The sequence below is a fragment of the Garra rufa genome, chromosome 7, assembly GCF_049309525.1.
Source record: "Garra rufa chromosome 7, GarRuf1.0, whole genome shotgun sequence".
NCBI classification, from domain to species: domain Eukaryota; kingdom Metazoa; phylum Chordata; class Actinopteri; order Cypriniformes; family Cyprinidae; genus Garra; species Garra rufa.
The window spans coordinates 3129780-3146832 of NC_133367.1; the positions used below are offsets into that span (position 1 = coordinate 3129780).

The following is a 17053-nucleotide window of genomic DNA, read 5'->3' on the forward strand; positions in this document are numbered from 1 at the left end:
GAAATTTAGGGAATATCTACTCGGTCAAAAGTGCGTGGTATTTACAGACAATAATCCCCTCAGCCATTTGACCTCAGCTAAACTGGGGGCCACTGAGCAACGTTGGGCAGCACAGTTGGCTTGTTTCGATTTTGAGCTTAAATATCGGCCTGGGAGATGTAATAGAAATGCTGATGCTTTGTCTCGGCAGAATTTAGCTGTGCCAGGGGTGAAGGATGGCCTGCTTTCAGGGACAACAGTTCCTGCCATGGTACAGCAGGCTGTGGAAGCTGTATCTGCCCCGTTGGCTATTCAAGCAGTGATGACTGCATTGCCAGGCCACTCAGTTGCTGATCTAGGACGCCTTCAGGAAGCTGATCCGGTGATCAGTGAAATTCTAGGGTTTTGGAAGAAGCAGAAGCTCCCAGGCCCTCATGAACGGCAGCAGCTTTCGAAGGCAGCACTGATTCTTCTTCGGCAGTGGGATCGTTTGGTAGAAAAGCAGGGAGTAATTTACCGTCGCATTTTACGTCCGGATGGGGGCGAGGAGGTTTTGCAAGTAGTTCTGCCTTCTGTTTTGCGGGGTGATGTTTTGAAAGGGTTGCACCAAGATCACGGACATCAGGGCATTGAGCGTACCACCGAATTGGTGCGCCAGCGATGTTATTGGCCGGGCATGACTGGTGAGGTGGCGCAATGGTGCCATGAGTGTGAGCGATGCCAGCAGGCCAAGGATACTGAACCTATTGCCCGCAGTTTTATGGGGCATTTGTTGGCATCTCGGCCAAACGAGATCTTGGCTATTGACTTTACATTGTTGGAGCCTTCTCGGGCAGGGTTGGAGAATGTTTTAGTGATGACTGACGTTTTCACTAAATTTACGTTAGCTGTCCCTACTCGGGACCAAAGGGCTGAGACTGTAGCACATGTACTGGTGACTGAGTGGTTTTATAAGTTTGGAGTCCCGGTGAGAATCCATTCTGACCAGGGCCGTAATTTCGAGTCCCTGCTGATCCAGCAACTTTGCTTATTGTACAGGGTTGAGAAGTCTCGCACAACACCATACCACCCAGCTGGTAATGGCCAGTGTGAGCGCTTCAATAGAACCCTGCACAATTTATTACGGACCCTGCCGGTTTCTAAGAAAAGAGATTGGGTCTCTTGTCTCCCTCAGGTTCTCTTTTCGTATAACACCACGCCGCACCAGGCTACGGGGGAGTCACCACACTTTCTGATGTTTGGTCAGGAGCCACGGCTCCCTGTGGATTTTCTGCTGGGCAGAGTTTCCGAGCCAGTGGCAGGTGACGTGCATGAGTGGATTGCAGAGCACCAGTCAAGGTTGCAGGTGGCTTTTAATGGTGCACAGGACCGTCTGAAAATTGCTGCAGATCGTAGAAAGCAATATTTTGATTCACATGTGTGGGACTCTCCACTTGAGGTTGGGCAGTTTGTTTACCTTCGTGAGTGTGGAATAAAAGGTCGACAAAAGATCCAAGATAGGTGGAGCTCTGTGGTCTATAGAGTTACGGAAGCACCTAGTGTAGGTGGCTCTGTATATACTATTGTACCGGTGGATGATGTGGATAAGGTTAAACGGGTTCACCGTTCACTGTTAAAAGCTCAGGTTCAAAGCCGTTTTGCTCCCAGGCCCAGTGTGGTTCTTCCAGTAGACTCTGAACCGGCTGTGGCGAATAGTAAGGAGGGCCCTTTAGTGGGCGCAGAACCAAATGCAGAGGATTTCAGTGATGAGGTAGACTTATGGGTGGTCTTACCAGAAGTGCAGGTGGCAGGTGCTTCTGTCCCGGTAGAGGAGTCCGCTTCAGGTGACAGGATAAGCCATGCTGGTAATGTGGAGGTGAGTCTAGGACTACCTCCAGATCCAATTTATGGCGATTTGCCACAGGAAAATGAAGCTGTGCTGCGGAGGTCAAGGCGGCCAACAGCAGGTCAACATTCAAATGTTCATCGCTTGCCAAGGTCAGTAGGGGAGGCTGTAGCTGGTGTTGGTACACCCACTGGGGTGGTATCTAATTCAGTGGTGGCTCTTTTCAGGCCTTGGGATTGATCCCTGGGGTTTGGGAAATTTATCGTCGGGGCGACAATACATAATGTGGGGGTGGAATGTAGCAGGGTGCTATAGCCCCTATTCTTATTGGCTGGCGTCATCCTCATCTCTATTGGCTGGTGTCATGCAAAATCATTAAACCAATCATAGCGTATTTTGGAGATTATAAATGCGTGAGTGTTGTGACTTGGGATGCGCCATCAGTGTTACCGCCCCTTTTTCCCGTTTTTGGCAATTCTTTCCGGTTCCAAATCGAAGGTATGTGTTGTAGCCCTGAAGCAGTAAATTTGTATGTGGATGTAATATTGGTAATATTAGTGTACTTGTTGCCATCAGGAAAGTTTGCTTTCGGTTTTCCAGCTGCTGTGCATTAGACGCCCACAATGGTTCACAGGTAGGCTTGTTTGTTATTAGAAAGGAACGTTGCCCATGAATACGAGGCTGATGTATTTGTGTTTGTAGTTTCATATAAATAGCCACAATTTCCTATGACTGGTGACGATGTGTAACGCGATGCCTTAACACTCTCGTGGTATGTATAGTAGTTAGTTTTTGTTTTGTTTTTAATGTTTGATTTATTGTAAGTAATTCTTTTTTTCTGCTCCCATGTTCGGCAGGTAACTGCACGTGCAAGGGTTTCTGTGAATAGTAGTTCGGGGCAGAATATCTACTGCGGTGGCGGCGCTGCTGTTTTGCCTGGGTCTCATTTGCTTAATGTAATTCACAGCGTTTGTGAATTCGTTCTGAATCAGTGCGTGTGTGTGCTGTATGTGTGTTCGTGTACATGTGTGTGGTGTTGTGGATCTTATTGTAATTATTTTGGTTTTCTTTTGTTTTGTATCGTTACAGAGAATTGTAATATTTCTCTGTGTTTGAGTGTGTAATTCTTGTTTTTTTTGGTTTTGTAATTTGTTTGGGAACTGTAGCTCTTTTCTTTTGTTTGTGTGTGTGTGTGGGTGTATATTGTATTCTTCATTTAAGTTGGGAGGGCCAAGCAGTGGTGATGCATTGTGTGCACACCGAGTGTCGTGTTTAATAAGTTTGCTGTGTTTCACCAGTGTGTAGTGTTTTTTTTGGGTTTCTGTATAAAATTTTGGTGGAAGTCTGAGGACCCCCGCTGGCCATCCTTTGTCTTGCTATTGTTATTGTTGTAATTGTATGTGTGACTGAGTTATTTTCTTTGAGTTTCTTTATTTTTTTTTTATTTTTTTTTTTTGAGACTCTGTATGGAATAATTGTATATTTTAACTTTTGTATATCAATAAAGTACTTGTGATCTTTATTCTCATCCTAGTCTCCATACTCACCCTGCCTTTGGCAGCGAACCTGTGCCCTTAAGGCTGGTATTTCCTGGTATATTCCAGGTGGCGTAGTCAACTAATAATTAAAATCAAAATAGTGTTTCTCATCCCTGACCCCTCTTGCCACATTACCATCAAGATTCTTGCAGAAATTCTCTAACTCCAGTAACTCACTTTTCGCAACTCACATCCCCATAACTCATCCCTTAAAACCGCTTCTTGACATGGCATGTAGAGCTCGCCAGTCTGACGCTGTGAGCCGCAGCTCCTGTCAAGCACTGCACAGGCTTTCCCAGTTCTCCATGGCAACTGTATGCATAAAAGCTTCTTTTGGGGAGTTCTCTGGGTTCGGCCTGTATTGCGGGCCCGGAGCCCTCCCCCAGGACAGCACGCCAAAATATGCTTTCTACTTGCTCAAGCAGATTAGATGTAAGGGCAAACTAAGCGTGCCGTAGGTGTCCTCAAAAGTGAAGCCAAAAGTTTTCGATCGCCCCCCGGTGGCTGGCTGCAGTATAGGTCATAAACCCCGCCCTCTCCATGTAATCTAATGGGACGTGAGCCAAACTAAATAATCGAATTACACTTCAAATAATTTTTTTCCAAAGATGATTTCCATCATGTGAGGTGGTTCCTATAATGCTGATTGATGTTCAGGTGTTCGTTTTTCTAATAAGTTCGCTTTTAAGTAGCTATTTGATGCTATAAAAACGGGGTGTGGTGTCATGATTGTGATTGTGCGATTGGGTCTGCGGGAGTTTGGGCGGGATTTTGACACCGCGGCTCCGCCTCACGACTCTACTGCGCAGACTCCGGCTCCAAACGAGTCTCTACTGCGCATGCTCTGGCTCCAAATGACGCAATTTCCCCCAAGATGGTAGCGGCCATATTTAGATGTTTTGGCTTCACTTTTCTATATGGGAAAGAAGCGGAGACACGTTGTCCATCTTTTTTTACAGTCTATGGGGCAAACTCGTGAAATTATATTAAAAAAGAACTTTTGAGAATAACCATCTGTTCTCTGTTCTCAGATACAATGATAACAAGAGCGCATCCTCTTCTCTCTTAGAATACTCTTCTGTGTTTGTTTCATTTACACATTGGACGGCCATGCTTTTGCTTTGTATAGCTGAAAAGATTGGTCGGATGGTTATTAAAAGAACATTCACTTTTTTTTTACTTGTAGGAATCTGTTGTTTTAGTCCAGTGTGTCATCGCATGTGATATTCGCCTTTAACCTGTGACAAACTCTGTTCTTCAGGTGCGCTTGGTTTTGCTAATGAAATATCAGTGATGAAGGGAAGTTCAGTCACTCTGAACTCTGGTTTTAGTGAAATTAAAGACAAAGATCAGGGTCAGTGGAGGTTTGGAAATGAAAACACTTCACTTGCTGAAATCAACAGCCAGACCAAAAGCATGACTGTACATGATGATGTTCTTGATGGGAGATTCAGAGACAGACTGAAGCTGGACAATCAAACTGGATCTCTGACCATCGTAAACACCAGACCTGAACATGTTGGATATTATGAACTACAGGTCAACAATATAACAAAGTGTTTTCTTCTCACTATCTACGGTGAGTTAAGTAGTAATTTCATGTGTTTGGTATTTTAATCAGCACATAGAGACAATTATTAATCCAAATTTCTTTTTTTCTTCAGTTACTTTACACTGTTTCTGTTTGTTCTGTATGTTTGATGATTCAGGAGATCAGTCAGTATCAGCGAAAATTGGAAATTCAGTCACTCTAAACTCTGGTCTTACTGAAATTATGGAGGATGATCAGATTCAGTGGCGGTTTTTTGATGACCCAATTCTGTGGTGGTTTGGATATGAACACATTTTACTAGCTGAAATCAATAAACAGGTCAACAGATTCACTGAATATGACGATGTTCTTGATGGGAGATTCAGAGACAGACTGAAACTGGACAAACAAACTGCATCTCTGACCATCACAACCATCAAAATTCAACATGCTGGACGTTATAAACTGCAGAGCAAATATATGAAGCTTGATTTCATTTTTACTGTGTATGGTGAGTGAAAAATAGTTTCACCTGTGTTTTAATGACAAAATTGAATACATAAGATTGTAACTATTTCATGTAGTAAACCATCATTGCGATATTTACTAGTATTAATCTGTGCTTATCCCTGTTTCTGTTGTTCTATGTGTGTGTGTTTGATGATACAGATGAAATATCAGTGATGGAAGGAGATTCAGTCACTCTAAACTCGCATTTTTCTCAAATGATGGATGATGATGAGCTTGGGAGGATTCGGTCAAAGGTTTTGGATGATGATCAGATTGAGTGGAGATTTTTTAAGACTTTAATAGGTAAAATCAATAGAAGGGTTGACACAATCATTGTATATAATGATATTCTTGATGGGAGATTCAGAGACAGACTGAAGCTGGACAATCAAACTGGATCTCTGACCATCTCAAACACCACAACTGAAGATGCTGGAGATTATAAACTAAAGATAACTGGAGCAAAACCGTCTTCAATAACATTTAGAGTTTCTGTCTATAGTAAGTAGCGATCGTTTTTTTGCTCCTTCAAATATTCTTGATATTTCATCCAGATTTATTAACAATTTACATGTTTATTGTTGAATCATTTTGTATTTTTAGATGACTGTACAACACTCACTCATCACACTGAACTGAAAATATGATTGTTGATTCGATTTATTTATATTTCACTTTATTCTCTGTTTTCAGCTCGTCTGCCTGTTCCTGTCATCGGCAGTAACTCTTCACAATGTTCTTCATCATCATCCTCATATTGTTCACTGATGTGTTCAGTGGTGAATGTGAGTCATGTGACTCTCTCCTGGTACAAAGGAAACAGTTTATTGTCCAGCATCAGTGCGTCTGATCTCAGCATCAGTCTCTCTCTACCTCTGGAGGTGGAATATGAGGATAAAAACACCTACAGCTGTGTGCTCAACAACTCATTCACTAACCTGTCTCAGCATCTGGTCATCAGTGAGCTCTGTCAACCATGTTCAGGTACGGCAGCACTGCTGAATATATTAACGTTTATCGACTGAGCTGATCTCAGTTTGTTGTTTTTGTTCCTTAGACTCTGTCGACTGTTGTGGTTCTACTGAAGCTGTGATCCGATTGGTCCTCTCCGCTCTGGTGGGCGTGGCTACTGTCATTCTTCTGGTTTATGACATCAGATCCAGAAGAGCTGAACAAGATCAAGCACAATAAAAATACTGATGATTATCTGAGCTTGCACTCTCTCTATTTTTTTCTAATTTTCAAATGTATTTATTCGTAAGGTTTCATTGTTTATATTTTCTCTGACACACAGATCTCACTTTATTACTGCTGTCCATTTGCCTTCTGTATTCGTTTGCCTTAATTAAGTTTTCTCACTCTAAGAGTCTCTCCATGTTTTATTACATTCATTATGTTGCGCACCCCCTTATCACCATTCATTAGGAAGATTTGGATTTCTTGATACTTTCTTAAACAGCTCAAGAATCAGAAAGAGCTTTATCGCACATACAGGAATTTGTTTTGATGTTTTTGGCTCATTTTACACTTGTATTGAATTAAACTTTGACTTAAATTGCTTCAGACAACCTGTTTGTTGATCACTTAGATGAACTTTGCCTTTTCCTGGTTTTGAGTTTGCAAATGTAAGATCAACAAAAGCTTGTTGGTTTTCCTGATGTAAAAGAGGATGGACATATGAAAGTAAACTGTGATGAAGGTTAGGGGAGGATTTACACACAACCAAATAAATATCAGAGTTCAACCATGATTTTTTTTTACATTTTAAGGGTTACTACAGAGAGATTTTCTGTGAACTGATAAAGAAAATGTTTCTCAAATTTGGTTTGTTCTGTTTGTGTTTGTGGCATCTGGTTGGTGAGTTTAAAATGTTTTCTATGGTTTCGGTTCTTTCTGTTATACTAACGTGATAAATTATGGGTCGAATTAGTATTAGCATTCATTTTAGTGTGACCCTAAAGATTAAAGTTAAAGAATCTTCATTTACACTAGGATTGGTCTGTGTTGGTCTTTTTAGTTTTTTTTTTTTTTTTCTCAACTCAACAGGTTGGATTAAATCATCAACATATTTTCAAATATTTTAAATATGAGGAAAAAACAAAAAAACGGCATAATCAGCTAATAATATTTTGTTGGTTAACTTGGTTTTGCATGTATTCATAATTTCTCTCTATGACAGCCTGGCCAAAAAATATGTCTGCACAATTTGGTGGACATATTTTCATTGCATTATCATAAAAAAAAAAAGACCTGGGCCACGAAACCAGTCATAAGTGTCAATTTTGGAAATTAAGATTTAACTATTTGAATATTTGGAATCTAAGGGTGCAAAAAAAAGAGTGAGAGAAAATCACCATTATAGGACAACTCTACTTCCAGAACAAAAATTTACAAATAATTTACTCACCCTCTTGTCATCCAAGATGTTCATGTCTTTCTGTTTTCAGTCGTAAAGAAATTATGTTTTTTGAGGAAAGCATTTCAGGATTTTTCATTGGCGCCCCCAATTTTGAACTTCCAAAATGCAGTTTAAATGTAGTTTAAATGCAGCCTCAAAGGGCTCTAAACAGCCGAGGAAGAAGGGTCTTATCTAGCGAAACGACCGGTCATTGGTCAACAGCGTTTGACTTACTTGCACTTACTTAAAGTGAACTTTCGACGGGATTCAATAGCACATAGCATCGTGGACACGGAGTTAGTGCTACACGAGCTTTTGTGCTTAAAAAGTATACACATTTTTATTTTTCAAAAAAAAAAAGAAAAAGATAAGACCCTTCTTCCTCGGCTGGAATGGTTTAGAGCTCTTTAAGGCTGCATTTAAACTGCATTTTGGAAGTTCAAAATAAGAGGCACCAATGAAGTCCATTATATGGAAAATCCTGAAATGCTTTCCTGGAAAACCATCATTTCTTTACGACTGAAGACAGAAAGACATGAACATCTTGGATGTCCTCCTTTAAAGTGGTCCAAGTTGTTAGCAATGCAAATTATTAAACAAAAAAATAATTTGGGTATATTTATGGAAGCAAATTTACAAAACATCTTCATGGAACATGATCTTTACTTGAAGGGGTCATCGGATGCCCATTTTCCACAAGTTGATATGATTCTTCAGGGTCTTAATGAAAAGTCTATAACATACTTATTTTTATTTTTTTAATTGTAATGTAAAACAACACCTTTTTACGTTGTCAAAAGCAGCTTTACTCAACTGGTTATTTTCGATATTCCTTTAAATGTGAATGAGCTCTGCTCAACCCGCCCCTTTATTCTCTCTGTGGAGTGAGGAGCCTGTTTACTTTAGCCGAGTTTAGCCGCGAAACTTGCTAACTGGCTAAAAAACTCTGTTTTGCAGGTGTGTTTGGTAATGAAAGCAAGTTATTGAAAATGGGAGATTCGGTCACCCTAATCTCTGGTCTTACTGGAGTGAAGGATGATGATCGGATTCAGTGGATGTTTGGATCTGAAAACACTTTAATTGCTGAAATCAATAAACGGACCGGCAGCATGACTGTATATGATGATGTTCTTGATGGGAGATTCAGAGACAGACTGAAGCTGGACAATCAAACTGGATCTCTGACCATCACAAACGTGAGAATGAAACAAGCTGGGCGTTATGAACTGAAGAGCAAGAGTGTGGGGAGGTTTTTCAATCTCACTGTCATTGGTGAGTTAAATTAAGTTTTATATTTTAAGGAAAGGAAAGGAAAGGAAAGGAAAGGGGGTGAGTGAGGCCAAGTATGGTGACCCATACAAGGAATTTGTGCTCTGCATTTAACCCATCCAAGTGCACACACACAGTAGTGAACACACACACACCGTGAACACACACCCGGAGCAGTGGGCAGCCATTGCTGCGGCGCCCGGGGAGCAGTTGGGGGATCGGTGCCTTGCTCAAGGGACTCACCTCAGTCGTGGTATTGAGGGTGGAGAGAGTGCTGTACATTCACTCCCCCCACCTACAATCCCTGCCGGACCTGAGACTCGAACCTGCAACCTTTGGGTTACAAGTCCGAATCTCTAACCATTAGGCCACGGCTGCCCCCATAATTATATATCTGTGGCGTTCCGTCCATAAAAGATGCGAATGCTCCGAATACCAAGGCCATCTGAGAGGATGAGTTCACGGGCTAATTAATATAAACATAAGCTGATCCCTTGTCATTTGAGATGTAAAAATGTGATGTTTATCTGCTTACCCCCAGGGTATCCAAGATGTAGGTGACTTTGTTCCCTCAGAAAAACACAAACAAAGATTTTAAACGAAAACCGGTGCAGTCTGTCAGCCATATAATGGAAGTGGATGGGCACCAGACCTTTAAAAGTAAACAAAAACATGCACAGACAAATCCAGATTACACCCTGCGGCTCGTGACGATACACTGATGTCCTAAGACACGCCATGAGCGTGTACACATGCAACGAGCCGGATGCTAAACTCGTGGCTGTGTATCAAAGGTAGAAAATGATATAAATACTGTTCAGTTTCTCACAAAAACCGATCGTTTCGTGTCTTAGGACATCAATGTATCGTCACGAGCCGCAGGGTGTAATTTGGGTTTGTCTGTGCATGTTTTTGTTTACTTTTAAAGGTTTGGTGCCCATCCACATCCTACGTTATTATATAAAGTCACCTACATCTTGGATGCCCTGGGGGTAAGCAGATAAACATCAAATTTTCATTTTTGGGTGAACTATCCCTTTAAAGCCAATCTGGATCACCGCTCGCCACTGTTATATATAATTAGATATTTGATAGCTTTAATCCTGATAAGACTGAAAACAAGAGCGTTCACAAAAACAGACATCATGCAATGAAACAACAGAGCTACAAATCTCGAGAAGAGAATAAGTGAATAAGTGACAGAAATTAATAAACTTAATATCATTCTGCGTTTTAGAGTCATTTGACCGTTGGCGTCAGATTAAATGCAAAGCTGAAGTCAAATTTGAAATGAATACAAATTAAATGAACTTTGCTGAAGCTCAAGTAAAGGTCCTTCATGCTGAATGCTGTTGGGTCAATAATTGATCCTTCTGGAATCAACACAAACATAGTTATTAATCCAAACACCATTTCTGATATATTATGTAATTCATTTCACATGCACAAATTTACACTTTAAACGTTTTACTTTAGTAAACCATCAGATAAGACTCTGAATCTGTGATGAACCCTGATTTTGTTTGTCCTCTGTGTGTATTTGATGATACAGATGAAATATCAATGAAGGAGGGCGATTCAGTCACTCTAGACTCTGATCTTACTGAAATAATGGACGATGAGATTAAGTGGACGTTTGGAAGAGGAAACACTTTAATAGCTGAAATCAATAAACAGGCCAAAGGTTTCACTGTCTATGATGATGTTCTTGATGGGAGATTCAGAGACAGATTGAAGCTGGATGAAAAAAATGGATCGCTGACCATCACAAACATCACAACTGAACATGCTGGAGTTTATAAAGTATGGATCAACTCTATGAGATTGTTTTTCTTTCTCTCTGTCTATGGTGAGTACAATACAATATTAATCCACACACTCTTTTACTTTTTTCAGTCTGTTCTGTTGTTTTCTATTATTAGTCTTTTAGAAATTACATGTCCAACTAATTACTTAAGTAAACAAGCATAAAGTATTTAAACAGTATTACTATGTGACAAACCCTCTTCTGTTTGTTCCCCATGTGTGTTTGCTGATACAGATGAAATGTCAGTGAAGGAGGGAGACTCAGTCACTCTAAACTCTGGTCTTTCTAAAACAGTGTTGGAACAGATTTTTTGGATGTATATGAATAAAAACACTCTCATAGCTGTAATGAACGCATGGTCCACATGGTCCAGCATTGTAAAGGATGATATTCTTGATGGGAGATTCAGAGACAGACTGAAGCTGGACGAACAAACTGGATCTTTGACCATCACAAACATCACAACTGAACATGCTGGACCTTATTTTCTTGTGATAGAGAGAGGACCGACAAACCAGCTATTTAAAGCTTTCCATGTTTCTGTCTATAGTGAGTAAAGATCAGATTCAAAAGAGCTGAACAAAATAAAGCACATTTTCACACAACAGAAACCTAAAGGATGATGTTATTTCTTACATTATTATAATCTTTATATTAGGGCCGGGACTTTAACGCGTTAATTTAGATTAATTAATTACACAAAAATAACGCGTTAAAATTTTTGTAACGCATTTTAATTGCAGTTAGTTTTGCACCGCGGAACGTTTCTTACTGGATGAGATTCCGCGGACCGATTATACTGGAGCACCAACTAGCGTTTAGACCATAGACTGCAAAAAATAGATTGTTTAGACAAGCTGCGTCCGTCCTAAATAGTATTGTATGTCCCAAATCGTAGTATGTTTAAAAAATTATTCCAAAGATTCCCGGATGGTCTACTACTTAACGATCAATGCACACTCTTAACTGCTAATATTGCCCGCAACACACTGCGCCGTGAACGAGGATTCGATTAGAACTACAAACACGCATAAAAAGTGTTAAAAAACTACAAACATGGAGGATATACGCGACCAACGGACATGTAGAGAAAGGGGTTTACGTGATAAATAATCAGTGTGTAACCTGATAAAAAATATTTTTTAAATGTTATCCGCGTTATATTCCATGTGCAGCAACATTTATAATGATAGGTTTGGTCATTAACGTTTAAATGCATAATTAAGCAAACACAAGAGCAGAGTTCTCGGTATGAAAGACTTGTTAAAGAACGTGCCTCTTTACACTTAATGGCAATATTGCACTGGTCTGTTGGACTTGGTTGAACAAAAATAAACAATATTTTGTTGCTTAAGCTTATGTATTCAGTCATTATTCAATGGTATACTAAAAATCCATGTAAAAATCTTAATTCTCACTGTTCTCAGGTCAAATATTTATATGCGATTAAAATGTGATTAATTTCGATTAATTAATTACAAAGCCTCTAATTAATTAGATTAAATTTTTTAATCGAGTCCCGGCCCTACTTTATATTCATCTTCTGAAAATAATGTGGTTAATTTTGCTCAAATGCTCATATGTGACCCTGGACCACAAAACCAGTCATAAGGTTAAATTTTACAAAACTGAGATGTATATATAATATGAAAGCTCAATAAATAAGCTTTCTATTGATGTATGGTTTGTTAGGATAGGACAATATTTGGCTGAGATGCATCTATTTAAAAATCTGGAATCTGAGGGTGCAAAAAAATCAAAATACTGAGAAAATCACCTTTAAAGTTGTCCAAATTAAGTTCTTAACAATGCATATTACTTATCAAAAATTACATTTTGATATATTTATAATAGGAATTTTACAAAAAATCTTCATGGAACATGATCTTTACTTAATTTCCCAAAGATTTTTGGCATAAAAGAAAAATCTATAATTTTGACCCATGCAATGTATTTTTGGCTATTGCTACAAACATACCCCAGCGACTTGAGACTGGTTTTGTGCTCCAGGGTCACATATATGATCAAAGTATCAAATGCAAGGGATTGTCGTTAAATTCAGCAATTTTTCATACATGATTTTGTCGAGCGCCTCCTGAATGGTTCACCAGTGCATATGAAGTTTTGCATTATTAAAACATGAGGCTTATTTTTAAATGTTTTCATTAATATTAAGCTTATACTGATAAAACAGTGTTCGACTTATTTAGTACTATTAGATTATTTTGTAATTATACAAGATTTTCTGAAGCAAACCACATACAGTTGAAACATTATTATTATTTTATGTTTGTGTCGAATATTTTACATTAATATTCAAGCGGAAGTCATCATTATAAAACTAAAGTGGTGAATGGGAGCAATAAGAGACTACAGCAGGTATCTTTTCTCTCTTTTGTTTTCATTTGTTCAGAAAAGAAAAAAATCCACGTTAGCGTTTCCATGAATTTCCAAAACCAGCAAAGTGTGTAGAGATTGATTACGGCAGTAAGAAGAGAGAAAGATATCAAATTTACAGTCACTTCTTCAGAAGTGACCATTCATTTCTTAAAGACATACACACTTAAAATGTTAAGAGGAATAAAATGGACTAAAAAAAAACATGTAAAACACTTAAAACTCTACTATACATAAAGTCATTGTAATAAATAGAGTGGTAAAACATGTTTCTTGTGTGACAGTGTCACATAGTCTCCCTCCTTTGCCTACGGCACATCGGGGAAGAAACTAGTCTCTTAAGAGTACTGGTATCCATTGTCCATAAAATGGGTATCCTCTTTAAAGTGTGACTTAAAATGTCTTTGAAATAAATTAGCTAAAACTAAGCACTCCCATGCAGGCCCTAGTTGGCTGGAAGGAAGTGGGGAACCGTTGTAGAGAGGTGGAAGTCGGTACCAGCCTGGGTAGGCCTGGGTAGGTTGCGCGGTTCCTCCCTGGTGTTTTCTGTACCCAGCGTTGCCGGCACGCTTCTCCCACCGTAGATTCCTCCTTCCTGGCTTGATGGTTGGTGTTGTTGCAGGGTGAAGAGGTGGTTCTTTGCTTTGGTTGATAACGTTACACATTCCACAGCTTCCCACAAACCACCAGACATCCTTACGGAGCGTTGGCCACCAGGCGACCTCTAGGATGCGGAGGAGAGTTTTCAGTCGTCCATGATGACTCTCCGGTGTCCTGCTGTGGAGGCTCTGTAGCGTTCGTCGGATCAAGGCCTTTGGAACGACAAGCTGTAGTCGGTGCTGGCCGTCCTCACTCTTGATCCGTCGGTACAGCAACCCCTGGTGGATGATCATGGTGATCCGGTCAGTCTGGTGTGTGGAAGGGGAGATGGAAAGTGGGATGGCATCCTGCTGTGCACTGATGACTTCCTCACTGGAGAAGGGAAGAACAGAGAAGATGTAGGTGACATCAGGCCCTGATGATGTCTTGACGAAGGTAGTTCCTTCCTTTGCCCTGTTGCCAGTCTGTGAAGTTGCTGAGATGGTGGAACAGTGAGTTGGAGGTGAAGAGGAGCTGATGATGGAGGGAACAGGTTTGGAGGTTCCTGTATGGGGGGAAACAGTGGCTTCTGGAACTTTTTTGTCCTTCATTTGTTTAGCCAACAGTTTATCTCTCGAGTCAAATCACCAGTGAAAACCGCTTAGGTATTCTGGTGAAAAACGCTGGCGATAAGTGCGCGCGATATTCATCCCAGGGTGCACAGGCCTTTAATCTGAGACAAACCCCGTTTCTTTATGTTTTCTGTGTCTTTGTAGCCTGGCGAGCCAGACTTACATCAAGATGTTTAGTCTGGAAACTCTCCATAGACGCGGCTTACTCCGAGGGGCGGGATAAACGGTTGTCTCTCAAAATCCCTATGCACGCAATAGGATAGCGCTTCAACCAATCAGAGCAACGAAGAAGGTGACGTAGTAATTGGTATATTAAGCTTTTTCCGTATCCAGTCGGCAAAACTCCAAACACATCTTCCTTTTTTAAAAATGACTTAAGTGCCGTTCTTTGCTCGTTTCTTAAAGAAAAACTTAACTCCAAGTCCTCCAGAGTCGCGGCCAAAGCCGATTCGAAAGACCGCTGTTCGACAGCTGCAGCCGCCATTCTTTGTTTTTCAAGTGGCAGCCGGCGCAACTCTGTCGTCATATGTTAAGCCCGCCCCGCCTACTCTATACGCGTTGTGATTGGCCTGACCCAATTTGGGTTTTTGCAGCTAGAAGGTCTATTGAGAGTGTCTAGACCCACCTGGCTGCAAAATAATTTTTGCTGCCGCTAGGGTGCGTCTAGATTTCTAGGCTAGTGTCTTTGGTGATGCAGAAGAAATCTCAGTGACGGAGGGAGATTCAGTCACTCTAAACTTCAATCACACCGAAAAAAGCAAAAATGTAAAAATATTTTGGCAGTCTGAAACAGTATATACTTTCAAATCTCTCAAGTATCATGCCTTTGAGAGATCTGAAGACGGACTGAAGCTGGACAATCAAACTGGATGTCTGACGATCACAAACATCACAACTGAACATGCTGGAATTTATAAAAAAAAAGATAAAAGTAGGTGATCCATCATCAAAAGCATTCAGAGTTTCTGTCTATGGTGAGTTGAGATCATTTGTTCTGTCCTCCAAATATTCAAGTGATGGATAATATAAACACTCACTCAACACACTGAACCGTTTTCAGCTCGTCTGTCTGTTCCTGTCATCAGCAGTAACTCTTCACAATGTTCTTCATCATCTTCATCACAACAAAATTGTTCATTAATGTGTTCAGTTGTGAATGTGAGTCGTGTGACTCTCTCCTGGTACAAAAGAAACAGTGTATTGTCCAGCATCAGTGTGTCTGATCTCAGCATCAGTCTCTCTCTACCTCTGGAGGTGGAATATCAGGATAAAAACACCTACAGCTGTGTGCTCAACAATCCCATCAGCAACCAGACTCAACATCTGGACATCCGTGAACTCTGTCACACATGTTCAGGTACGGCAGCACTGCTGATATTAGTTGATGTCTGCGCTGATATTAAAATTTATCGACTGGGCTGATCTCAGTTTGATGTTGTTATTCCTCAGACTCTGTCCACTGTTGTGGTCCTACTGGAGCTGTGATCCGATTGGTCCTCTCCGCTCTGGTGGGCGTGGCTAACGTCATTCTTCTGGTTTATGACGTCAGATCCAGAAGAGCTGAACAAGATCAAGCACATTTTTACACTTCAGGTACCTCATTATATAATTTCTCATGAAACTGTTTAGTTTATTAATTATTAATCTTCAGTTATTTGTAATTGTTTTATATATTCACATACCGGTATATGTGTTTATATTAGGTGGCTGATTTCCACTCCAGAAGATGATTTGGGAACAAACAGCAATGCATTCTCTCATTAACAGTTTAAAGTAAATGTGAATGCTTGTCGTGATAAATACGGATGATTACCAAATATTGCATCGCTTATGCTAGATTAGTTAAGATAACACACTTTCCTTTTTAATGTTTTGTTGTTTTACGATCTAATTTGTCATGTTTGTATGAAGATGTTCAAAATCACCTTAGATTTAAAGGTAGTGAAGTGTTGTTAACATTATAGACTAGTGTCAGATTTGTCAGAAATCCAGTTTGAGAAACGTATTCCTGTTTTTTTCCGGTAAGACACACACATCTCGCTTCACTACAGCGTCCATTTGCTGTTTGTGTTCGCTTGCATTTATCAATAAAGATTTCTCACTCTGAGGTTCAAGAGCATCTCCATGTTTCATTCCGTTTATTATGTCGAGTGCCTCCTGGTGGAATACAAAGTTTCAGCAGTGCATATGAAGTTTAACACGCATATAAATACACTTCTTCAAATGTAAATATGAAACACTTTGACAGTCGTAGGATGTTAATAATAGTGGAAGCGTGTCATCACAGTCTGTGAATGTTTCTACTCTCGACGATTCATCCAGCAGAAGAAGCTCAATGCTTCAGAGGATTTTTTTTCTTGTCAAGAGACGTTCCTGCACTAAAATGCAAATAAAATCCAGAGATCTCATTATAAACTCAAACTTGTAAAACTCCTGAGACAAAATATCACATAAAAAATACTGATTTTATGTCGTATTTTGTTTCAGCGGAGTAAATCAGATTTACAGGCTACTTTTCTCATTAGTTTTTACTGTTTGTTGTAGCAACACTAGCAAAAACAAATGCTAAAGGCCATTCACTGATAGTG

At 40.0% G+C, this 17053-nt stretch overlaps 1 protein-coding gene across 1 annotated transcript; it reads left to right on the forward strand.

The window, feature by feature from the left end:
• The first annotated feature begins 8770 nt into the window (after positions 1–8770).
• LOC141338961 (SLAM family member 5-like) lies at positions 8771–16176 on the forward strand. Its single transcript, XM_073844575.1, has 6 exons — positions 8771–9053; positions 10603–10899; positions 11092–11406; positions 15526–15822; positions 15915–16058; positions 16169–16176. Exons 1-6 carry the CDS (start codon positions 8771–8773, stop codon positions 16174–16176), a joined length of 1344 nt encoding a protein of 447 aa, XP_073700676.1.
• The last annotated feature ends 877 nt before the right edge of the window (positions 16177–17053 follow it).

Excerpts from the sequence above, each read along its gene's own strand:
- LOC141338961 (XM_073844575.1), top strand. The coding sequence starts at position 8,771 with ATGGGAGATTCGGTCACCCTAATCTCTGGTCTTACTGGAGTGAAGGAT. Across the intron at positions 9,054-10,602 it reads TTTCAATCTCACTGTCATTG|ATGAAATATCAATGAAGGAG; the intron begins GTGAGTTAAATT and ends TTGATGATACAG. Across the intron at positions 10,900-11,091 it reads TTTCTTTCTCTCTGTCTATG|ATGAAATGTCAGTGAAGGAG; the intron begins GTGAGTACAATA and ends TTGCTGATACAG.